The 25,864-nt window shown below is 49.2% G+C and overlaps 1 protein-coding gene across 2 annotated transcripts in view; it reads right to left on the minus strand.

The window, feature by feature from the left end:
* The window catches only part of CLPTM1 (CLPTM1 regulator of GABA type A receptor forward trafficking), a 41,658-nt gene extending 21,801 nt beyond the window's left edge, over window positions 1-19,857 (minus strand). The window contains exons 1-5 of one of the 2 annotated variants that reach the window (XM_005295691.4): window positions 19,701-19,857; window positions 19,062-19,177; window positions 12,599-12,722; window positions 7,151-7,309; window positions 5,068-5,185 (exon numbers count right to left, since the gene is read on the minus strand). In XM_005295691.4, coding sequence (XP_005295748.2) covers window positions 5,068-5,185; window positions 7,151-7,309; window positions 12,599-12,722; window positions 19,062-19,177; window positions 19,701-19,751 — 568 coding nt within the window. In that variant the 5' untranslated portion in view covers window positions 19,752-19,857. The remainder of the gene's footprint in view (window positions 1-5,067; window positions 5,186-7,150; window positions 7,310-12,598; window positions 12,723-19,061; window positions 19,178-19,700) is intronic. The other variant, XM_042844470.2, reaches the window with a different exon arrangement.
* Between the last annotated feature and the right edge of the window lie 6,007 nt (window positions 19,858-25,864).

Raw genomic sequence — 25,864 nt, forward strand, 5'->3', positions numbered from 1 at the left:
GTTTGCCATACTGATTTGGCAATTTTAAGGACCTCCGGGTAGACGGGCAGCACAACGCGAGCCGGGGTGATAGAAGATATAACGTTAAAGAGGTCATCAGACTCCTTCGCTAGCTCCCCGACCTCCGAGTTCAGATTGGCAGCTGCCCTTTTGAGGAGGGCCTGGTGCTCCTTGAAGTCGTCGGGGGTGTTGCTTGTTTGGGATGGGCCCACCACCATTTCATCCGGAGAGGACGACACTGCATCGCAGTGGGAGGGGCGGCTTCCCCTTCCTTGTCTGGGAAGGGCTCCTTGGGTGTTGGAGCCTGCTGTGTTGCCCCCACCTCAGATTCGGCACCATGCTCCAATTCCGGTGATGCCGGAGGCAGCTTGTCCGATGTGGCCAGGGAGGAACGGCGGGAGTACAGGACCGGCATACAAGTATGCCCCACAGGTTCCAGTACTGCCACTGAGCGGGCCACTCTCTTTGCTGCCACACCACCACTGCAGGAGCTGTGCCAGTCTTGTGGGTTGGTGGTGACTCACCTTTCCTTGGTGAGGGGCTGAACTCCCCCTCTAACTCAGACCGTTGCCCGACCAGAGCTGTAGAGGCTTTAGTCTGCTGACTGACCCTCGTTGGTGACCGGTAAGGAGAGGGCGAGGATCAGTGTCTGCTCGAAGAGCTGTACTAGGGAGTCTGAGAGCAGTGCCGCGATTGGGAACCGGAGGGGATCGATGCCCAGGAGACCACCTAGGCGATGGTGACGTGTGCCATGGTGATCTCTGGCGGGAAGTCCAACGATACCGTGGGTTTGGGGATCTGCACCTTAACTCAGGTGTCCCACGTCTCATAGGTGGAGATTGTGGCATGAGGAACCTGGGTCTTCTAAACGGGGACCGGGACTGTGGTGGTGAGATCCAAGGCCACGGCGATGGGGATTGGCACCTGCGGTCCAGGGACCAGAGATGTTCCACTGATTTAGAGGGCAGTCCCATACCCGGCTTGCCCTTGGATGCCGCAGGCCTTAGCCGGGCCCGTTGCCTGGCTTGGTGTCTGCAGTGCCAGCCGGCCTATTTGATCTGTGGCCACCAGGGCCGCTTTGGGCACCGAAGGTCCTACGAGGAGCTGGGGTCCCTTGCCGCTCCCAGGAAACGGATCCCTGGGTGGGCTGGGGGGGAGGGTCGGACCATAATGGAAGCTCCAGGGCGGGCACATGGCCTGACAGGTCCTTTTCCTGAAGCTCCCTTCCCCTCTGGTGCTGGCGGGCCCTTGGTCTGCGGCCGCTTCTTAGGCACCGGTGGGGGGGGGGGGGGGGGGGGGGGGGGGGGGGGGGGAACGGTGGTGGGCGGATTCCGGTGTCAGTGTTGCGCTCTGCATCGATATCAAGGTACTAGGCGTAGAGTCCAATTGGGAGGGCTCCGAGGCAGGACAAAGCGTAGCCTCCATGAGGAAGGGCCCTCAACTGGAGAGCCTGCTCCTTTTGAATCTGAGAGTGAAAGTTCTTGCAGATTCCTGCTCTTGTCCCCCAAACACTTTAAACAACTATTGTGGGGGTCGCTAATGGGCATTGGCCTGCCGCACAATGAACATGGCTTAGACTTGGAGCGGGGCATGTCCCGTTCCCCAGGCTCTAAGGCGAAGCCCCAGCCAGGACTCTTAACTACTAAACTATACTAACACTTAGACCATTAAGTTAAGTACACCTCTACCCCGATATAACGCGACCCGATATAACATGAACTCGGATATAACGCGGTAAAGCAGTGCTCCGGGGGGGCGGGGCTGCGCACTCCGGCGGATCAAAGCAAGTTCGATATACCACGGTTTCACCTATAACGCAGTAAGATTTTTTTGGCTCCCGAGGACAGCGTTATATCGGGGTAGAGGAGTACCTATAAACTAATACAAAGGAGACAGAACAATGGGTTGTAAGAACCTCTAACACTTACGCAATGCAAGACAAGGCACTCCGACCAGCTGTCACTAGCCGTAAGAAAGAAATGAGAGCGCGTAGGGCTGACAGCGCCTAAGATACCGATGCACGAGCACGGCACTCAAGCGGGTGCCACAGTTGACCCTACGGATACCACTAAGGCAAAAATCTTCGACACTGCATGTGGGCGCGCACACACACCCACCCACCCAGAATGGACATGAGCAAGAACTCACAGAAGAACAGCAGCTGATACGGGTTACTTGCATCCAAGAGTTTAAAAAGAGCTGGAGGAGAAGCTTACTGGACCATCAATACTCATTTTTCAATAAGTCCTGTAACTTCCACGGTGTTTCCAAAGAATGGAAGAAAGCAAATGTGCCAATATTTAAAAATGGTAAATGTGATGACCTTGGTAATTGTAGGCCTGACGCTGATCCTCGGCAAGATAATGGAATGCCTGATATGGGACTCGATTAAGAAAGAATAAAAGTAGAGTAATACTATTCATGCCAATCTACACAGGTTTATGGAAAATAGATCCTAACTTGATTGTTATGAGATTATCAGCAAAATTTGTAAAGATAATATTTGTAATATACTAAGACTTCTGTAAGGCATTTAATTTAGTATCGCACACCATTTTGATTAGAACCTAGGAAGATACTAAATTAACATGATACAATTACTTTGAGACCTATCAATTTAAAGTAAGGGGGGCCTCATCAAGCAGGTGTGTTTTTAGCAGGGCTCTGCAAGGGGCAAGTTGCTGATTTAAAGACCTGGATTGCTCGGTAAAGTGGGTGTCAGCAAACGGTATTATTTTAATACAGGTAAATGTATACACCTAGAGAAAAAAGAATGTAGGGCACAACTATAGGATGGGGGACTCTAGCCTGGGAAGCAGCAACTCTGAAAAAGATTAGGGGGTCATAGTGGATAATCAGCTGACCATGAGCTCCCAGTGTGATGCTGTGGCCAAAAGGACTAATGCGATTGATCCTGGGATGCACAAACAAGGGAAAGTACAAGTACAAGTAGAGAGGTTTTTACCTCTGTATTGGCACTGGTGCGACCGCTGCTGGAATAGTGTGTCCAGTTCTGGTGTCCACAATTCAAGAAGGACATTAATCATTTTCATGGCTCTTCTCTGACCTCTCTCCAAATTATCAAAGTATTAGAAAACCTGCCTTTTAGTGAGACTCAAGGAGCTCACTATTTAGCTTAATAAAGAAAAGGTTAAGGGATGACTGGATTACAGTACCTACCTGGGAAACAAATATTTGATAATGGGCTTTTCAGTCTAGCAGAGAACAGTTTAACATGATCCAATATCTGGAAGTTGAAGCTAGAAAAATTCGAATTGGAAAGAAGGTATACATTTTAACGGTGAGGATAATTATCCATTGGAACAACTAACAAAGGGTCATGGTAGATTCTCCATCACTGGGAATTTTTAAATCAAGGTTGAATTTGTTTAAACTAAGATGTTCTACTTCAAAAGGAATAATGTTGAGAAAGTTTTCTGGCCTGTACAGGACATAACAGTAGTGGTCCTACTACAGACAAAAAGAAGGGGGCGCGATCAATTAAGTTTGAGAGCCACTGCTGTAGAATCACACCATGGCTTGCCATCCACTAACTCACCATGTAGACAAGCCCTTAGTTAGAAAGCGCAAGACACACAAAGGGTACATGTCACCAACACAGCACTATGGTAGCCTCTCAGTTAGTTCTTCTAGTATTAGAACACTTCTGTACTATGACACCAGTTATCACACACCGCTCAAGCACTATATACCTAATCAGACAGTCATGGAGTTTAAGGCCAGAAGTAGGGTGACCAGATGTCTCGATTTGACAGGGACAGTCCCGATATTTGGGCTTTTTTCTTATATAGGCTCCTGTTACCCCCCACCCCATCCTGATTTTTCACACTTGCTATTTGGTCACCCTAGCCAGAAGGGAGCACCCGTATTCCCTGTAAGCTGCGCACTTGGGCGGCTGCACAGGAGAGATTCAAGTGCCGCCCAGCTGATTAGCAGAGTCCCCACAGCCAGCAGGATGTGTTCAGGTGCCACTCCCCCAACGTTGATTTCCCCAGCAGCCAGCTCACACAGTCTCTCTCTCTCTCTCTCACACACACACTCTCTCTCTCTCTCTCCCCCCCTCCCCATGTACCCCATCTCTGCAGAGCTGGGGAGGGGAGACAACAGGGCTCAGGACAGAGCAGGAGAGCTTTCCATGTGTGTCTTAAAGAGATAGTGCATGGTTTTCCCCAGCAGCCAACACACACACACACACCTCCCAACACATACTTGTATTATTGCTGCTGTTACTCCTTGGTACTTCCTGCAATGTACATATATTCTCTGTAATTTTATTCTTTCAAAGTGTGATATTTTAGTGTTTTGACTGGTTTATGCATTTCATAATTTTTATTTCTCTTTAAATTTGATTCTTTGAGTAGTGAGTTCTAAAATGCGTAGCCTGTCCCGGTGGAGTAACTATCCTTATGGCAACTTTTTAAAAATATATACAGATTGTCTCTAGGTTTTTTGTTTTTACTGGTGGTGCACAGCCGCACATACCTTGGTACACATAACGTTTATTCCGCACATGGATAGAAAAAGTTAGAGGGAACATTGGGGACCACCATCTCAGAGTCTGACCTCCTGTCTAACACAGGCCACCAACAGTACACAGTAAACTCAACAACCAACATTAGACCTAAGCATTACAGCTCACAGGAGCCTAGACTATTACGTGACACAGGCAGAGAACAGAAGGGACAGAGAGGCACCAGTGCCCAAGATCCCCACAATTGCACGGAAATGATTACGTGAGATACACCCAGATAATCTTGGCAAGTGACCAGCACCCACCGCTGCAGAGGAAGGAGAAAAATCCCAAGGTCCCTGCCACGCTGACCTGGGGGAAAATTCCTTCCCAACCCCATGTATGGCAACCAATTCAACCCTGAGCATGTGAGCAAAAACCAGCCAGCCCAGCACCTAAGAATGCTCGGTGCCACCTCAGAGCCCTGGCCCACCCCAGCCAATGTCCCATCTCTAGCCATGATCATCCCTGATGCTTCAGGAGAAGGAAAAAACACTGTTGAACCCCACCACTCATGCCTGCAGGAGCTGTCTTACTTCGTGATGTGTGAACCGTAGCAAGTCTTCTGTACAAGTTCTTCTGTTTGGGATCGGGATGGAAGCCACTCTTCGTAAAAAACACATGGACGTACATGGAGCCGTTATGCTGCACGCTCTGAAATCACACACACCAACAGGACGGTTAGCCAGCTCATTCCCTGCACTGGAAAACCAGGAATGACATTGCCTAGGCCATGCAGAGCAGTATGCATCAAGAAGTGTACTGTGCCTGTCATGATCACTTCAAGACACACTGCCTTCCTCTTCTGGATGCACTAATAGCATCCATTATGCTCCAGTGAGTCCACTGGCCAATCCAAAGTGATATGGCTATTCCCTGTGTAATGAAAAGGCTTAATACATAGAGCCTGTACGAGGGGAACATCACAACACTGGTTTTATAACTAGTTTTACAGATCTCTACAATTCTAAACAAAGCTTCATCACCACACGACCGTTGCTCTTTCCATGTAAGTACCACGCTTCCCTTATTTCAGTCTGATGTTTATTTATACTGCCATAGGGCCGAGGAGCCCCAGTCATGGACCAGGACCCTGTTGCGCAAGGTGCTGTACAAACCTGGAACAAAAGACAGCCTTGCCCATAAATTAGCTCTGTGCAGAATACGTATGAACAGTGGGAATGGTTGCTCTTGGAATGCTATTTGTCTAATCATGAATGGATAAAGAAGGTTTCCCACGCACCGTCTGGCCATAAGAAAGGCAGGAGCCCACTCTTAACCATACAGAGGCTGCCAAGTATTAAAGCTTTTGGGTTACTCAAGAGATGAACCCCTGTGACGGATGAATAAGGCTGCTCCAAAGACACTTTTTTATCACGGTAATACCATGGGGCCTGAGGGAGATGAAGCCCCATTGCGTGAGAGCCGTTCAGACATGGATGGTTTGGAAAAACGTGCAGCTTAATAGCAGACAAGACCAAGTGGGCATAAAAGAAAGAATGTGGGTGAGAAGTTGAGAACACCGATGGGATCATGTGGCCCCACCACCTCAATGGCTCCACTCGCAACCTGGCCCCACCCCATCTTATCTTTGGCTCTACCCACAGCCCAGCCCCCTCAGCGGCACCGAGTAACTTTTTTTTTTTTTTTTTAATGTTTATAAGATTAAAAACTAAAAGACAACCAAGCCAGGCCTCGGTAATCCCCAAGGGCCATCTGTCTGCCATTGCAGTGGTCAGTGTCCTGCAGCAGCAGATTTTCAGGAGGGGTTTGGAGAAAGCTTGGGTAGTGGCTTTACAGACCAATTTCGAGATGATGATCCATGCCTACTTACAGCCCAGAAGCAAGCACTAAGGGAGCTACAGGCAAGCAGGCTGTTGAGGGAGACACTGCAGGAGGAGTAGCAGGAGACCACTTGCTAGCAAACAGTAACAGCTAGGAGGAGGGCCCTGAAGAGTGATCGCATGCAGCTGAGGTCTGACCCAGGGGAAAGGGGGAGCTAGCGGAGCAAACGGAAGAGGGAGAGTACAGGAACACTATCTCAGCAGTGGCATTTTGAACAGGCCAGAGGTAGCAAGGAGCCAGAATCAGGATGGGACATGAGGGGCCTGGGTGAAAGTTTTAGTCATATGGGCAGCGAGAGATGGCTGGGTCTGAATAAAAGGAGATGTTCTAGACATCACCCTAACTGGCAGAGCAGCAGCTCGCCACCACCCGAAGACAACCCTCCTTTGCAAACAAAGAAAAGGGGCTGGTTTTGCAAGCTGACCAATGCCTTGTTCCGGGACTCCTGCTCTGGAACACAAGGCCAGAAAGGACATTGCAGGCAGGGCGGTTTATTGCTGGCCAAATCAGGAGAGAGAAACTCAGGCTTGCGATAGAATGCCAGCTACACCTTACTTATGGAAAGATCAGTCACTCCGCAAGATCCCTGAAGGCTGCAGAGGGAAAGCCTGCAATGCCTTAGCGTTTCATCTGAGGCTTTAAAAGGAGGAGGACACAGAGCAAAAAAAGGGAGAAAACAACTCATCTCCAAGTCAGTGCTCCATTCTATGGCCCATTATCCAGCGTCAGGAGAAAAACCACCTAGGAAGAGAGAAATCACAGTTATGTACTAACCTCAGGAACGTCTAACTCTGCATAGCGTTCATAGCACCCATCTGCATTCTCACCACTGGTCCAGTCACCATAGACAAGGTCCCGTTGCTCCCAAAACAGTGCTGATGTGACATTAAAATCTGTAAAGTGCTCATGCTCTGAGATATACACGTGAAGATCCTGCAGGGAGAAGAGAGGAGGGTTGCTTCTGGCAGACAGCTCAGCGTGATGGTGACATCAAAATACTGAAGGGAGGGTGGGTGAAAGGGGATACTCCCAGGAGCAGATAGCCACCCCTGGATGGAACTCCAACTGAAATGCTGTTTTACTTACTTGTGAAGTGCGGTTCTGCTCTGACAAGCGGCCCCTTTTGACTTAGCAGATGGCTCACAAGAGAACAGAGTTAGCACTGCTGGCTAATGTAAGTTTCTCCTGCTTTTGACTCCTGTTAACCATGCAGAGGCAACACAGGAATGAGAGGAGAACTGGGAGTCTGTTGTGGCTCATGTGTCATCAGGATCTTTAGCTGCATGCCAACTGCCAAGTCCTGCCCTCTGTCAGACATGTGATCCACGCAGGGCAACAGGGTTGCAAAAGTTTACATGACTGTACAATCTTTATTGCTGTGCCAGAAAGACCCCAGCTTGACTCTCAGATCCCATGATGGGTTTGCAAGGAAAACAGCTCTATATCTGTAAGCTGAGCAGGTTAGCTATGCAATCACTAAGGGCTTGTCTGCATGGGAAAGTTATACCAATATAAGCTAAGGTCTGAATCTAAACAGCTACAGTTATACCAGTATAACTCCCTGTGCAGACACATTCATATTCCCATAGAACAGGGCCTTTTAAAATTTAGCTTATGTTGCTTGGGAAGGGGGTTTAAACTAAACTGAAAAAACCCCACTCTTATTCCAGAATAAGAGTGTCTGCACAGGAGTTACACAGGTATACTTATACAGGTTTAATTATACCTGTACAACTGCAAACACTTTCCTATGTAGATAAGCCTTAAGGGCGTCTACGTAAAGCACTTCAGTGTAGACACTACCTTCACTGACAGGAGGGATTCCCCCATCGGTGTACGTAATCCACCTCCCCCCAAGAGATGGGATCTAGGCTAGAATTCTTCCATCGACCTGGCACTGTCTACACTGGGGTTAGGCTACGTCTACACAGCGCACCTTACAATGGCACAGCTGTGCTGCTGCAGCTGTGCCGTTGTCAGATGCACTGTGTGGCCGTTCTTTATCACCGTGAGAGCGCTCTCCTGGTGACAAAATAAAACCACCCCCAACGAGGGGCAGCAGTTTCGTCGCTGGGAATAGCGCTGTCCACACCAGCTCTTTTTGTCGTTAAAACTTTTGTTCTTTGGGGGTGTTTTTTCACAACCCGAGCAACAAAAGTTTTAGCAACAATGAGAGTGCCAGTGTAGACATAGCCTTATGTCGGTATAGCTATGCCTTTCAGGGTGTGGATTTTTTACACCCCCAAGACACACAGCCACACCGATGTAAAATTCTAGTGTAGACCAGGCCTAAGACAGAGAATGTGGAATAAGTTCTGTGATGTGACAAATCCATCTATGCTCTGAGGCCACAGAGCCACTCAGAAGAACTGCTGTAAATCTACATGCTTATGACACTGTCAAACAACAGACTTCAAAACGCGAGCAAGCCAACCTACAGCGGGAAATGCACTAGTGTTACCTGGTCCCTTTTAAAGTTAAGAAAACGGAGACAATGAATGAGCACCTTGCTTCAGCTGCACCATGGAGTAGAGGGTTAGGGGCAGGGCACCACATATTTGATATCAAACTGGGACAACCCCCATGGCATCCACCCCCCTTCAGGCAGAAGGGGACAGAGCTAGCTTCAGTGGCTCATCTCCCTGGGTCTCAGCTGCTGCACCATTCTCCAGACAGCCCTGGTCAACACCTGCACTTCCAGCTTCCCTGCTGCCAACTAGCCCCCAACTCTGGCACCTGACCCCTACAGCTTGGTTCCGTGGAGCAGTGCAGGGAACACGTGCTGGAATCCAACCAGCTCTCCACTCATGGGGAATGCTGCAGAGCAAGAGGTGGGTGCAGACAGGATCCAACAGGACAGGGAGACAAGACAAACATCAGCACTCAGCCACAGCAAAACACAACTGCACAACATCTTGGAAACATGCCAAGTTTGCAGCTGCAGAACCGTGGAGTCCACAGGGTCCTGACTGAATGGGGGTTCGCACCTTAGAGCTAATTTGTTGGCTCTCTGCAGCCTTGCACCAGCAGCACAGCGGCAGTTTCTGTTTGTCTCACAGTTTTAAGGTTATAGGACTAGAAACATACATTTAAAAAAAAATTGAGAGCTGAGATTCTGAGCCCAATTCTGCAGCAAGAGGCAAATACTTGGGGCCGTGGTTAGAGGTACAGGCCTAGGAGACCAAAGACTGCAGTTTGACACTGGTCTGCCACAAGTTTCCCACGTGACTTTTGACAAGTCCTCTTGATGTTTTGGTTACCCAGTGTGAAAATGGGGGAGGAGGGGATGATGTGTGGGCAGGAAGTGAGTGCAGCTGCACAAAACCGGGGTGACATGCATGGTCAGTCAGTGGAAGAGAACGGTGAACCTGCAGCGTCCCAGCCCCACAGCAGAGCCTGTTGGCGCGGACCCATCTGGGAAGCGCTGAGCCGTGAGAACCACGGAGCGGACAGGGAGCAAAGTCAGCTGGTGAACGCTTTACAAACTTCGCTGGACACGCTCAGCGTGTGATGTCCAAACCCAGTGTACTCTGGAAAGAGGCAAGACGCTGCTCCCTAGCAAGGGCTAGCCCAGCTTTCAAACCTCCACTAGTTCGGCTCCAGGGCTGCTCGAATAAAGGCCACAGGACACATGCTGGACAGTGGCAGGTTAGGGTTCATTTCCCAGAATTCTATTTTCACTTCCCTCCCCCTCAAGCTGCTCAAACTTCAGAGCTCGAGCCCCCAAGTCTCCTAACCAGCACCTGGCTGACTGCTGGGGGAAGAATGTTTCCCTACCACATCCTTCTCTGCGTCCCACCATGGATGGGAACTGGAAAGAACTCTTTCAGACTCCTATCCTTTAATGGAAGGAAGTTATTTCAGAGCTCAAAACCACTAGCCAGGAAACCATGGTTTGGGGACCATGGTGTCCCTTGCACACACAGGACAAGATTTCTCCACTGGCTCCCATTAAACCTCTCACTCATTTCCCCCATCCCCACATGTTCTCACTCTTCCCCACCCGTCTCTTCTCATTCCCACTTTACTCCTGGGGGAATTCTGCGCCACTGCACATGTGCAAAATTCATGTCCCACAATGACTTGAATTCCCTTTGCTTTCTGACGGGGAGGCAAAGGGAATCCACAAGAGCGGTCATGCAACCCTCCCCAGCAGTATGTTTTGGGTGCCCAGGGCAGCCAGCAGAGGTAAATCACTGTGGGGCAGAGGGCAGGACTGGGGAAGACCCAGCTGGTGGCTCCCACCCTGTGCTGGGCTCAGCTTCTAGTCTCGGCTGGGCTGGGGAGGATGGGACTTCCTCTTCCCCGGCACAGCCTCCAGGGCGGGGTCAGACCCACCCCCAGATTTCTCCCCAGTCTTCAAGAAGCTCTGCAAACACCTCCCCCCCACCCTTTTTGCGCCCACCGCTCGTCAGCTACAGGAGGAGGGATCACTGTACAAGAAATCTGCTCCCCCATCCACCCAACCCCCATGCATCCAGACTCCCTCATACCCAGACCCTCCCTCCGAGCCTCACCCCCCCACACACACACCTAGATCCCCACCCCACTGAGCCGCACTCCCCCAGCATCTGGACACCCCACTGAACCCCTTACACCCAGATCCCCCTGCTGAGCTCTATTCCACACACACCCAGACCCCTCACCCCCACTGAGCTCCAACTACCTTCACCTGGACCCCCCTGCAGAGTCCCTTTACCCTTGCACCCAGATCTCCCACTGAGCTGCCCACACCCAGATTGCCCTACACAGAATCCTCTCAACCCACACCAGGATCCCTCCATGCTAAGCCCCTCCACACTTGGATCCTGCCGAGCTGAGCCTGCCTGCCCACACCTGGTACACCTGGCACAGAGGGGCAGGCATGGTCCTTGCGCTGTAACAGTCGGGTGCAGCCTCACCACTGAGTCCATGTCACGGTGGGAGCTGCAGAGTGATCGCCCACCTCTATGCAGCCAGTGGCCTGTGCTCCCCAATGCCATGCTGGAGCCGCCACATTTATTTGACAAATAAAATTTGCAGAATTTTAAAATACTGTGTGCAGAATTTTTTTTGGCACAGAATGCCCTCAGGAGTACCACTTCAATTCCCCATCTGAGAGCCAGGCCTGGGTTTTCCCAATCCCTAGCTGCTGCCTGCAAGTGCTGCTCCCTTCAACTCATCATTTAGCCCTGTGCAGCAGCTGCACTGCTTGCCCCGTTGGCTACCTGCCCACCTCTCAGGTGCATTGATACTCAAACTGCCCTGCCCTCACAGGGACGATCCCAGTAGTTGCAGCAGCTCCCACCTGGCCATGCCCAAGAGAGACAGGAAGGTATCTGGGCTAGTTTATATGCAGGAGAGGAAGAGGTTGCTAGCTTCCCTCTATGCCAACCTTCAGCACCAAGGAAAACGGCTGCTCAGGAAGGGGCCCTTGCCCCGGGAGAAGTCCAATACGGAGAGAGAGGAGCAATGACTATGTAGCAGGCTGGGAACTGGAGACACCCTTGGGAGCAGAAGAAAGGGAAATGAACTCCCCACCCCTAGATTCTATCTATGGCAAAATCCCAGTGGGACCTGGAACTAGGCCCACATAACTCAGCCCGAGTTCATCCAATCAGAATACACTGAAAAAAAATGCCCTTGCCTTTGGAATTCATCAGCTGCACAAAGTTAAATGTACCAAAGCATGACCTCCCCCCCTCCAAAAAAAACCTTCCCAGAAACAAACACTCTCCCTACCGTGTCCCCCTTCCCAGAATTAGTCCTCTCCTCTCCATTGCATCGTTCGCTTTTTCAAGGTTATTTTCACAACCACAAGCGCTAGAAATTTTTTTAAGGAAAGCTGAGATTCTGGAACAAGTCTATGATACAGGGTGGATTCTGCAATTCTGGGCAACATAAGAGACCCATGTTGCCCTTCTAGAGCATCTTGAGGATTTTGGCCTGTGTCATGAACACATTGACCCATTCAGTCCTCCCATCCCTGGGAGATGGTATCATTTTCCAAGGTCACACAGTGGCAGTGTAGGGTTCATTTCCCAGAGTCCTAGTCTCAGTGCGCTGCCCCAAGCACTAATTACTATCCTTCTGGGACAGGATGATACAGACACCTGGACCACAGGCCATATTTGCCCTACCTCTGAGACTGGCCGTCACAACTGTCTGATACCCATGCAGTTGCAGTGGCTACCCCTACTCAGAACCTGGGTCAGCTAACAGGCCTGCTCCTTTCATCATTACCATTAAAGTGTCTTTAGGGAAAAGGTTGCGGCTCGGAACGCGGGGTGCTCCGCCAGCGCTAATCTGATCCTGTGGTGCCGGCCCACGACGGAACCAACTGCTGATGGCCCAGATGATAAAGATCCTATGGAAGAAAGAGGGGGAGTGAATTAACACTGACATTTTACCCAATCCTTTCTGCCACAGCCACGTGCCCCCCATAATCACATAACAGAAGCCCCGTGCCCCAAGCCTTCAACTGAAGCGATGGCAGATGTGTTAAGACGACTGTGCTCGCTGTATGGCCAGGCAGCTCTGTAAGGAAGCAGCTTTCACTGGTTTCTCTCAGTCACATCGCTTTCCCAGACTTGCAGCCTGTGGTCATGAGGCCCAGCCAGGGCGAACTGGTTCTGTGCCAGTTCACGGTTACAGACTCCTGCTGAGCAACTCTATGAAAAACTGACTAGGTCTGTGCTGGAAACTAAAACCAGGTACGCTCAGTACGTGCCATCAAGCCAAAGAGCTGAGAGAACACCCAGGGAGATGAATGGGCCATTTCACACCCTTGCAAGCCTCATATAGGGGTCCATGTTCTGCACACCTATGTCAGGCTCCAATATGGGGTCCCAAGTGTCTCCTCCCACTCGTTGTCTCTAGCTGGTAGATGTACTCTTCATAGCCCCTCTACCACACCACCTTCCCTCCTCCCTCTGGCCCTTCTAGGTCTACCATGGAGAGGCTGGGCAGCGTTGGTAGCTGAGAAGCAGCAAGATGTGCCCAGCAGAAGGCTCCCATATGCCCCACCCTCGCAGGTGCCCCATAGTCATAGCCTCTTCACGGTCACCATCACTTCAAGATAAGACCAAGGGAAATTCACTGTAAAACAACTTAAAAGCTGAACAGTTTCCTCATGCCCTACAAGACCCTGAACGAGGGGCTACATTTGTAGCTCCTGGTTTTCAGAAGTTTTAAGTTTAGCTTTCCTCCACATTCTGGAAGGGTACAAGGCAGCATTCACCAGGCAACCTGAGCTCTGCGTTAACAAACCTCTTCGGCCGTCCAAATAGTCCATGAAAAAGCCACGTACGTGAGAGGTGCCCAAAGAATTCTCACACCGTTCGACAGGGCAAGGCGATAGAGTAAGTGAGAATTTACTGGGATACACAGACCACAGAAGTTGGCAGTGAAGTCAGCTTTGAGTTAAGTACCCCAAACCTAAATGCACCTATGGAAGGCTGTGCTGACGCTTGAAAATAAACCATAGCAATACCAGGGACTGAGAGAAGCCCTAATCACACAGCGAAACCTGCAGTACTGGATCCCCACATAGTAGATTCCCAGATTCCAAGGCCAGAGGAGACCAATGTGATCAACGAGTCTGACCTCCTGTATAACATAAGCCAGAGAATTGCCCCCAGATAATTCCTTTTGAACTACAGTCTATCAAACAAACGCTATTCAGCCCTTTGAGCTAAGAGAGGGCATGCCCAGGGCTGGCGCAACTCATTAGGCGACCTAGGTGGTCGCCTAGGGCACTGCAATTTGGGGGGGGGCGACCGCGGCGGTATTTCCACCGCCTCTGGGGGGGGGGGCGGCATTTCGGGGCGGAACCTTCTGCCGCCTATGGCGGCGGAAAAGATGGCGGCGCTCCTGGGCATGCCAAGTAGATATTACAATGGATTTTGTACATTTAACACGGAAACAGCTAACTATGTGTTGCACATTTCCAAGTGGACAGTTCTTACTGCCAGCCCTTCTGCAAGCTAATTTGCCTTAAGTTGAAAAGTTCAAAGTTCCAATCCTTTCAAGGTTCAGTACCGCAGAGGTATGCCAGTTACAATACTAAGTGCCATAGCCAATAGTTACACCGAAGACTACACAGGCAGGAATATTCTAGAGCAGTTAGCCACAAAAAACTTGTTAAAAATGTGTTAAGGACACAGAACCAAGAGCGGCAGGACATTTCAGGCACTGAAGATGCGTGCTGAAATCTGTGTCCTGCAAGTCTCGCATCTACACGGAGTGCCACATTCCAAGCTCAACTTCTTTATCTGACCAGCCCAAGTCAGCCCCCTCCGAGTCACTGGGCTGAATTCCCACATCTGCTCTGTTGAATATAAGCTTTCACCCTTGCCCCTCTAAGCCTCTGCTCTACTCTCACCTCACCTGCTGTCCCCACCCTCACTGCAACAGCGCAAGCCCCAGAGTACACCTCCACCCTGATAAAAAAAACAACACCACCAAGTCTCAGAGCTCAGGTCAGTGGGCTCAGGCTCATGGTCTCAGGCTGTGGGACTAAAAATAGTGTAGGTACACAGGCTGGAGCTTGGGCTCTGAGACCCTCTCCCCTTTTGGAGTTTTATAGCCCTGCAGCCCAAGTCCCTGAGCCTAAGTCAGCTGATGTGCCAGTGGAGGATGTGCCATGGGTCTTTTATTGCAGTGTAGACATACCCTCAGAGCCCTTACTGTTCCACATGCCAGCCTGGCCCATGCATGGAACAACCCTCCAGCTCTACTACCCCTGCGACTAGATAGGTTTGTTCGAACCCCGGGATTTTTCAGGAAAGCAAAGGGGCCAAAGTTTTAGTTCTCTCTCCTGGCTCAGTGAATCTTTTCCCTGGCCCACGGGCAGGAATCGGAGTTGTGATCACTCCCGAGAAGAGTCTGCCAGAGCGGACGAGAGTCAGAGCACCCCATGAAAGAGGAAGAACATGATCCTGTCAGGGCAAAAAATAAATTCCTCCTATTTGAGAAAGTGGCATGGGAAGATGGCTTATTTTGACGAGGCTGGGTGCTTTGTAGAGGGAAGGCCAGGGCATGAAGGGCCTATGAGACTAAAAAAGGATGAGGGTGGGGCAGATGGGGGAGAGCTCCTTAGAAAGTGGTGGGCAATGGAAGCCACAGGGGAGTTTGGATTCTGCCACCTCTGGTGGAGATCCTTAGTCTGCTGTCCACTATAGCCATGTCATAGTCACCTTAAGGTGGCTGAGAGGGGAGCATAACGCTGCCATGCGCTGGATATACAGAGACTCGAGGGCAGGGTGGAGAGCAAGTGAAGTCCTCAAGCCTGTGGGTTGTAGCAGGACAAGTCAAAGCACAAAGGAAATGCGTACAAGACGAAAAACAACAGCTGTGTCCACTCCTCATCCTGCTGATCAGAATTGTCTCTCTGGTCCCTCATGCTTCTCCATCAGTTTCTGGAATCCACCATGTTGTATCATGTCTGTCTTTGATTGTAACCTCTTTGGGGGCAGGAAGATGAATCGATTCCAAGGCCAGAAGGGACCATTGTGATCGTCCAGTCTGACCTTCTGTATACCACAGGCCAGAGAACTGCCCCAAAACCATTGCTAGAACAGAGTTTTTAGAAAAACATCCTGATTTTAAAATGGTCAGTGATGGAGATCCCCAACCCTTGGTAAATTGTTCCAATGGCTAATTACTCTCACTGGCCCAATCTGAAAGTGTCTAGCTTCAACTTCCGGTTATTGAATCACATTAGACCTTTCACTGATAAACTGAAGAGCCCATTATTAAATATTTGTTCCCCATGTAGGTATTTATAGACTAATCAAATTGCCCCTTAAGTCTCTCTTTATTAAGCTAAATAGATTCAGCTCGAGTCTCATTACAAGACACGTATTCTAATCCTTGAATCATTCTTATGGCTCTTCTCTGACCCCTCTGATTTATCAACATCCTTCTTGAATTATAGACAACAGAACTGGACACAGGGTTCCAGCAGCAGTCACACCAGTGTCAAATAGAGACATAAAAGAATCTCTACTCTGCTTGAGATTCCCATTTATGCATCCCAGGATTGCATTAGCTCTCCTGGACACAGTATCATACTAGGAGCTTACGGCAGCTGATTCTCCACAATCCCCAAACCTTTTTCAGAGTCAGCGCTTCCCAGGATTGAGTCCCCCATCCTGTAAGTATGGCCTAAGACTCAGTATCTTTTCCAATTCTAATATCTCTTTTTAGTGATGGGGCGACCAGATTGGCAAACAGTATTCAAAACATGGGCATACCATAGATTAATATAGAGGCATTATAATATTTTGTTTTATTTTCTATCCCTTTACTAATAGTTCCTAACATGGTTAATTTTTTTTGACTGCAGCCATACACTGAGCAGATGTTTTCAGAGAACCAGCCACAATATCGCCAAGATCTTTCTTGAATGGTAACAGCTAATTTAGATCCCATCATTTTGCATGTATAGTTGGGATTATATTTTCCAATGTGCATTACTTTGCACTTAACACTGAATTTTACCTGCCATTTTGTTGCCTGGTCATTCAGTTTAGTGAGAACCCTTTGTAACTCTTTGCAGTCTGCTTTGAACTGACGTATTTTGAGTAATTTTGTATCATCTGCAAATTTTACCACCTCACTGTTTACCCCTTTTTCCAGATCATTTATGAATATGTTGAACAGGACTGGTCGCTGTACAGACCCTGCAGGACATTGCTATTTACCACTCTCCATTCTCAAAACTGACCATTTATTCCTACCCTTTGTTTCCTATCTTTTAACCAGTTACTGATCCATTGGAGGACCTTCCCTCTTATCCCATGACAGCTTACTTTGCCTAAGAGCCTTTGGTGAGGTCTCTTGTCAAAGGCTTTCTGGAAGTCTAAATACACTGTATCCATCGGATCCCCCATATCAACATGTTTGTTGATCTCCCTCAAAGAATTCTAATAGATTAGTGAGGCATGATTTCCATTTATAAAAGCCATGTTGACTTTTCCCCCAACAAAGCACGTTCACCTATATGTCTGATAATTCTGGTTGAAACTATAGTGAAGAACAATCTGCCTGGTACAGAAGTTAGGTTTTACTGGCTGTAATTACCAGGATCGCCTCTCCAGCTTGGAGTTTAATTTAAGAAGACTGTTAGCCTGGGAACCTGTCTTAAATAGAGGCCAGTTCCAGTCTTGAATGAATGAAGTTAACTTAGAAGCATGGCAGGGGGCTACGCCAGCCTGGAAAGCTTGTCTAGTCTGTAAAAGACTTGTTCTAATTCTGGGGGCTGGGAGCTAAACAGCATCAAGCTGTATGGGAATCTTTAACCTAAGTTATTTCAGTTCCTATGGGACTTTTATTTTATTTTTTCCCTGTATTACCAATGCTCCTGACTCTCCACATCTTTCCTCTTCACAATATTAGAGCCCACGACTCTCAATTCACACCTATTAAACTGCTCTCATCACCATCACCACCACCAGTGGTAGAAATCTCATCTGAAGCTGATCATGTATGTCAATTTAAAAAAAAAAAAAAAAAAAATTTCACATGGGCCGTGCAAATGTTAAAGAAATTTTTTTTGACTCTACCACATCTGCAAAACCTCCACCAGCAATTTCTTTCGGGTTAACAATTAACTGATTAATCCACATTCTTTCCACACACTGGCTGCTGTGAAGCCTTCCTGTTGCCAAGAAAACTGAGCAGATTTAGCTAGATCTGTCTGCAGCCATAGAAGCAGGACAATCTCTGAAGGAAACGGACTCTTGGCTCTCTCCAGTCACATTTTGACCAGCGTTGTTCACTCAGATTCTGGATGTCCTGGGAGGACACTCTACTCAATCCATACTTTATCTCCTCCTTCAGTGCTGCTGAAGGCTAGTTGAGAACATTAACATCTACTTAGAGAAGAGCATGATGCTCACTGCTCTAGTGGAAGCATCTCTTCAAACTCTGCTCAAAAGCTCTCACTTGATGCTGATAGTCTCTCCAGTGATGAACTAATACCTACATTTCCATTTTTGGTTATGGCAATGGAAAAGCTGTGATGAGACATTCTGAAGTATCTCGATGCCTCGCACTTCCCACTGACAACCAGGGCTGTGATCTGGGTATGTCACAGAGACTAGGCTGACTATCTCCTTTCAGTAATGGATACAGATAAGGTGCCTGTGCCAATACTAGATCATGAGGCATTAGTCTCTCAACTGCAGTGCATGGTAGAGTGAAAAAGCTGAGCTCAGGTGGCTTTGTTCTTCTCCCTCCCACCTGGAGGAGTCCCAGAGGTTAGTGTTAGGCAATGCTCAATAGGTGACCCAAGAGATCTCGGATGTGGGGGACCGCAGCATTCTGTGTGATATGAGACTGGTGGCAGAGCTGATGGGTGAAGCGCTGAACTGTGGGTGAAGTGCTGTCAGTATGCAGATGACCCCAACTTTCTCTCTTTGTCTCAGCCCGGAACATGTCTTGCTCTTACAGCGGTGGCTGCGCTGTGGGGTTTCTCAGGAGAACAGAGGAGTGGGAGTTTTTAGATGTCAATGTTTCCTTGCTGAACGGCACTTTTTAATATAGGGTGGGATCTGTTGAGGTTTTGTTATTAAATGTATTTGTAATAACGGTCAGAGCACCTACAGCCAAGGGCAAGGGACTCAGAGGCCAAATTGAAATTAACATCAGGTTTTTAATACGTGATGAAAAGAGGGCAGCTGGGGAATCAGCCAGGGCTCACCTGAACAACACTCCTTTGATGACCTGCCAGGCATTGGGAGCTGGCTGCTGCGGCTGGTTCTGCTGCTGCGTCTCTGCAGTCGGGGCCCCTGCCACGGTTCCATTACTTGTTACCTGCTTTGGAGGGAGGAGCAGAGACGGGCTGGTAAGTAGTGCACAGGGCAGCAGGTTACCTGGTATTGCTGGTGGGAAATGGCCCCACGTTGGGCAGTGCCAGGTGGTTCCCCCAGCTGGCTACGCAGGACAAGCCCCCATCCAGGGCCGCTGGGGGAGCCCAGAGCCCCAGTCTGGAAATAACACGAGGGCTCCCATGGATCCCAGGACTGAAGGACCCGGGCCATACCAGAAGGGAGGGGGCAGTCCAGGGAGACGAGGCAGCCTGGCCCCGGCGAGGAAGGGGCCTGAGGGAGCGGAGCACGAGGGGAAAGGGAGGAGGCGGGGAGCTGAGCTGGGACCGGCCTAGGGACGAGTGAGGGTAAGGGGGGCCCGGCTGAGCGGAGCCGAGCGGCTCGGGAAGCCGAACCCGGCCAGGGCAGGGGAGCTGAGGCGGCCGGGGAGAGCAGTTGAGGGGCCGGGGAACCGACACCGGCCCAGGAAGGGGAGGCTCGAGGGTCCCCGCGACACGCCACAGCGCCGCTACCTGCTCCGGGCTGGAACCAGGAAGCGCCGCCTCCGTCTCCGGCGCCGCCATCTTGCTGCGCCGATAGCTGCGTTGCTCTCGCGAGAAGCGGCTCCCGGCCCCGCCCCTTTTGCGGGTCACATGATGCTCTGGTCATGTGACTGGCGCTCGCGGCAGGCGCCACGCCCACTTCCTGCCGCGGGCCTGAGCTGCGGCCGTGACGTAGGGGGGGGGAGGAGCCGAGCTGCGGGGAGTGCTGCTGAGCCAGAGGGGCAGCTGACGGGGGGGCATAGTGGATCCTCGGGGGACAGTTGAGCCGGGGGGAGTAGTGGGGGGAGCTGGAGCTGAGGGGGAGCTGAGCCGGGGGAGTAGTGGGGTGGGGGGAGCTGAGCCGGGGGGGGTAGTGGGGGGAGCTGGGGCTGATGGGGAGCTGAGCCGGGGGGAGTAGTGGGGTGGGGGGAGCTGGGGCTGAGGGGGAGCTGAGCCGGGGGGAGTGTAGTTAGTGGGGGAGCTGAGCCAGAGGGCGAGTAGTGGGGCTGGAGGGAGCTGAGCCGGGGGGAGTAGTGATGGGAGCTGGGGCTGGGGGGGAGCTGGGGCTGGGGGGGAGCTGAGCCGGGGGGAGTACTGGGGTGGTGGGAGCTGGGGCTGAGGGGGAGCTGAGCCGGGGGGAGTAGTGGGGTGGGGGGAGCTGAGCCGGGGGGAGTAGTGGGGCTGAGGGGGAGCTGAGCCAGAGGGGGAGTAGTGGGGTGGGGTGGGGGGAGCTGAGCCAGAGGGGGAGTAGTGGGGTGGGGTGGAGCTGAGGGGGAGCTGAGCTGGGGGGAGTAGTGGAGTGGGGGGAGCTGAGCCGGGGGGAGTAGTGGGGTGGGGGGAGCTGGGGCTGAGGGGGAGCTGAGCCGGGGGAGGGTAGTGGGGGGAGCTGGGGCTGAGGGGGAGCTGGGGCTGAGGGGGAGCTGAGCCAGGGGGAATAGTGGGGTGGGGGGAGCTGAGATGGGGGGAGTAGTGGGGGGAGCTGTGGCTGAGGGGGAGCTGAGCCGGGGGGAATAGTGGGGTGGGGGGAGCTGGGGGGAGTAGTGGGGTGGGGGGAGCTGGGGGGAGTAGTGGGGTGGGGGGAGCTGGGGCTGAGGGGGAGCTGAGCCGGGGGGAGTAGTGGGGTGGGGGGAGCTGGGGCTGAGGGGGAGCTGAGCCGGGGGAGTGTAGTTAGTGGGGGAGCTGAGCCAGAGGAGGCATAAAGGGGCAGGAGGGGTTGGGGAGCTGAACTAGTGGAGGGGGTGGTGAGGTGGGGGAGGAGAGAGTTTTAATCTCTTATTTTATGTGCCATTAAATGTGTCTCTGCTGCTACAGCTAAAACCTGCAGTGTGGGGCCCCTAATGCTGGATGCTCAATCCAGAGCATCCTGTTCACAGTCTCTGCACCTTGGATCCCCATCCCCACACTGTGGATATAGCACTTCCCTATCTCACAATGCCCTTGTGAGGCTCCATGCAGAGGTGCTGATATTATAGTGCTGTGGGTCAGATAAGGACCTTAGGTAAACAGGTTACATTGTTTTAAATCAAAGCCATTTAAATCACTGATTATAACCATGATTTACATCAGCAAGCAGGAAATCTTTATTTGAATAATCAATTTTAATCTTATTTTGCATTCATACTGTTCAGTTCTTTTCTTAAGGATAGGTTGAATCTCATAGGCTGCTAATCATTAAAACATGTTGATTTGCAACTAAGTATAGTTTTTACACTAAAATTGGTATTACTTGTTGCTTTCCAGGGAGATGTACTATATTACTCATAGACTTTAAGATACACATTTGTGCAATTAGATAGCTTAACATATATTTATTCCATTTCTTAATTTTTAAATTTTTGTTTTGTGAGAAAATGGTGAATGACACATTTTACTAGATTAGTTTTTTATTTGTGATATGTTTCCAGCTGCATGTGGATGGAAATTAGAATTAAATTCAAAAATCATAAAACAGCATTTTAAAAAGTTTAAGAATATAAGAACGGCAATACTGGTTCAGACCAAAGGTCCATCTAACCCAGTATCCTGTCTTCCGACAGTGGCCAATGCCAGGTGCCCCAGAGGGAATGAACAGAACAAGTAATCATCAAGTGATCCATCCTCTATCACCCATTCCTAGCTTCTGGCAAACAGAGGCTAGGGACGCCATTCCTGTTAATCCTGGCTAATAGCCATTGATGGACCTATCCTCCATGAATTTATCTAGTTCTTTTTTGAACCCTGTTCTAGTCTTGGCCTTCACAACATCTTCTGGCAAGGAGTTCCATAGGTTGACTGTGCATTTTGTGAAAAAATACTTCCTTTTGTTTGTTTTAAACCTGCTGCCTATTAATTTCATTTAGTGACCCCTAATTCTTGTTTTATGAGAAGGAGTAAATAACACTTCCTTATTTACTTTTTCCATATCAATCATGATTTTATAGACCGCTATTATATCTCCCTGTCATAGACTAAGGGTAGCATAAAATCCCTCTTTACCCTGTAAAGGTTAATTCCTCTTTTACCTGTAAAGGGTTAAGAAGCTCAGATAACCTGGGGGCACCTGACCAAAAGGACCAATAAGGGGAAAAGATACTTTCAAATCTGTGGGGGAAGGTTTTTTGTTTGTCTCTCTCAGAGCCAGCCAGGAAACAGGGCAGGGGAAAATACATCTCCCTAGCTATATCTGAACTAAGCAAAGAGGGAGGTTTGTTCCTGTTTTTGTAACTTTAAAGTTTTGCCTAGAGGGGAAATTCTCTGTGTTTTTGAGTCTTTTGTTATTCTGTAAAGTACTTACCATCCTGATTTTACAGAGGTGATTTTTGTTACCTTTTCTTTACTTAATTTTTTTTTAAGAACCCAATTGATTTTTCATTGTTCTTAAGATCCAATGGTTTGGGTCTGTGTTCACCTGTACCAATTGGTGAGGATATTATTCTCAAGCCTCCCCAGGAAAGGGGGTGTAGGGACTTGGGGGGAAATTTGGGGAATGTAGGGCTCCAAGTGGCCCTCCCTGAATGTTTGGTTAAATCACTTGGTGGTGGCAGCGATACTAAGGCAAGGAAGGAATTTGTGCTTTGGGGAAGTTTTAACCTAAGCTGGTAAAAATAAGCTTAGGGGGTCTTTCATGCGGGTCCCCACATCTGTACCCCAGCGTTCAGAGTGGGGAGGGAACCCTGACATGGTGGCAGCGCAGTGGGATCATTTCGAACCAAAAGCCCAGTAGGATTTTAAAAGGACAATTTTTTTTTCCTTTTTGGCTGCTTAGAAAGCAGAGAGGGTTTTTTTTTTTTTTTTAAAGCTGTGAGCAGCTGGAGATTTTTTTTTCTCTGCCTGAGGGCAGGGTAGTTAACTTCCTGCAAAGGAATTCACAAGTGTTTTTTTTTTTTTCTTTCTAACTCTCGCTAGGATGAAAGAAAGTGACGTCCAGAAAAAAATGGAATTAGCCAGATTTGAAGCTGAGGAAAGAATAAAAGAACATAATAAACAGGTGGCCAGGGAAGAAGCTGCTCATAAGAGAGCTATGGAGACCAAAAAAGTCAGGGAAGAAACTGCTCACAACAGAGCTGTGGAGGCAAAAAAAGCCAGGATGGAGGCAGAAAAAGCCAGGGAAGACACTGCCCACCAGAGGGCTATGGAGGCCCAGAGGGAGGCCCAAAAGCATGATTTTATAGATCTCTATTATATCCCCCCCTTAGTTGTCTTTTTTCCAAGCTGAAAAGTCCCAGTCTTATTAATCTCTCTTCATATGGCAGATGCTCCATACCCCTAATAATTTTTGTTGCCCTTTTCTGAACCTTTTCCAAGTCCAATATATCTTTTTTGAGATGGGGCGACCACATCTGCACGCAGTATTGAAGATGTGGGTGTACAATGGATTTATAGAGAGGCAATATGATATTTTCTGTTTTATTATCTATCCCTTTCTTAATGATTCCCAACATTCTGTTCGCTTTTTTGACTGCTGCTGCACATTGAGTGGATGTTTTCAGAGAACTATCCACAATGACTCCAAGATCTCTTTCTTGAGCGGTGTGACAGGGTCTGCTTACCCCGCACTAGCCCAGACAGGGTTAAGGCCATATTATTGATAGGGGAAGTCCCGCCTCCCTGGTGAGACTGGGCATGCGCCAAATGCTCTAGCAGTATAAAGGGAGGGAGCCCAGCTCATTCTGGGCTGGAGGCCGCAGGGGAAGGACCTGTCTAGGAAGCTCCTGTGGAGGGCCAGCCACAGTCCCTGACTGTGCCAGGAATCAGAGCCGCCCTGGGCCCCCCTACCGGGGCTGCTACACCCCTTAGTGGGTGCCCCAACTTCACAGACTTTGGCCGCTAGGCCATGCTGCCCTGCACCAAAGCATGGCTCTATAGACTCTGGCCGCTAGGCCACGCCGCCCTGCACCGAAGGGCTGCTTCATAGACTGTGACCGATAGGCCATGCTGCCCTGACCCTAGGGGCGTGGACCGTCACAAGTGGCAACAGCTAATTTAGACCCCATCATTTTATATGTATAGTTGGGATTATGTTTTCCAATGTGCCTTACTTTGAATTTATCAACACTGAATTTCATCTGCCATTTTGTTGCCCAGTCACCCAGTTTTGAGACATCCTTTTGTAGCTCTTTGCAGTCTGCATGGGACTTAACTATCTTGAGTAGTTTTGTATCATCTGCAAATTTGGCCATCTCACTGTTTACCTCTTTTTCCAGATCATTGATGAATATGTTGAATAGGACTAGAGCCAGTATACACCTCTGGGGGACACCACAATTTACCTCTCTCCATTCCGAAAACTGACCATTTATTCCTACCCTTTGTTTCCTATCTTTTAACCGGTTACCAATCCATGAGAGAACCTTCCCTCTTATCCCATGACTGTTTATTTTGCTTAAGAGCCTTTGGTGAGGGACCTTGTCAAAGGCTTTTTTTTAAATCTAAATACACTATATCCACTGGATCCCCCTTGTCCACATGCTTGTTGACCCCCTCAATTCTAGTAGATTGGTGAGGCATGATTTCCCTTTACAAAAGACATGTTGACTCTTATCCAACAAATTATGTTCATCTATGCGTCTGACAATTTTGTTCTTTACTGTAGTTTCAACCAGTTTTCCCAGTACTGAAGTCAGGCTTACCAGCCTGTAATTGCCAGGGTTACCTCTGGAGCCCTTTTTAAAAATTGGCATCCTCCAGTCAGTTGGTACAGAAGCTGATTTAAATGATAGGTTACAGACTACAGTTAGTCCTGCAATTTCACATTTGAGTTCCTTCAGAACTCTTGAGTGATACCATCTGGTCCTAGTGACTTATTACTGTTTAGTTTATCAATTTGTTTCAAAACCTCCTCTAATGACACCTCAATCTGGGACAGTTCCTCAGATTTGTCACCTAAAAAGAATGGCTCAGGTTTCAGAATCACATCCTCAACCACGAAGACGGATGCAAAGAATTCATTTAGTTTCTCTGCAATAGCCTTATCGTCCTTGAGTGCTCCTTTAGCATCTTGATCGTCCAGTGGCCCCACTAGCTGTTTAGCAGGCTTCCTGCTTCTGATGTACTTTAAAAAAAAATTGCTATTACTTTTTGAGTCTTTGGCTAGCTGTTCTTCAAATTCTTTTTTGGCCTTCCTAATGATATTTTTATACTTCACTTGCCAGAGTTCATGCTCCTTTCTGTTTTCTTCACTAGGATTTAACTTCCACTTTTTAAAGGATGCCTTTTTGCCTCTTACTGCTTCTTGTACTTTGGTGTTTAGCCACAGTGGTTCTTTTTTGGTTTTCTTACTGTGTTTTTTAATTTGGGGTAAGTTGAGTCATTTAAGTTAAGCCTCTATTATGATGTCTTTAAAAAGTTTCCATGCAGCTTGCAGAGATTTCACTTTTGCTGCTGTTCCTTTTAATTACTGTTTAACTAACCTCCTCATTTTTGTGTAGTTCCCCTTTCTGAAATTAAATGCTGCAGTGTTGGGCCACTGTGGTATTTTCCCCCACCACAGGGATGTTATATTTAATTATATTATGGTCACTATTACCAAGCGGTCCAGCTATATTCACCTTTTGGACCTGATCCTGTGCTCCACTTAGGACTAAATCAAGAATTGCCTCTCCTCTTGTGGGTTCCAGGATTAGCTTCTCCAAGAAGCAGTCACTTAAGGTGTCAAGAAACTTTATCTCTGCGTCCCA

Source organism: Chrysemys picta, chromosome 17 (genome assembly GCF_011386835.1).
Source record: "Chrysemys picta bellii isolate R12L10 chromosome 17, ASM1138683v2, whole genome shotgun sequence".
In the NCBI taxonomy this organism is placed as follows: Eukaryota; Metazoa; Chordata; order Testudines; family Emydidae; genus Chrysemys; species Chrysemys picta.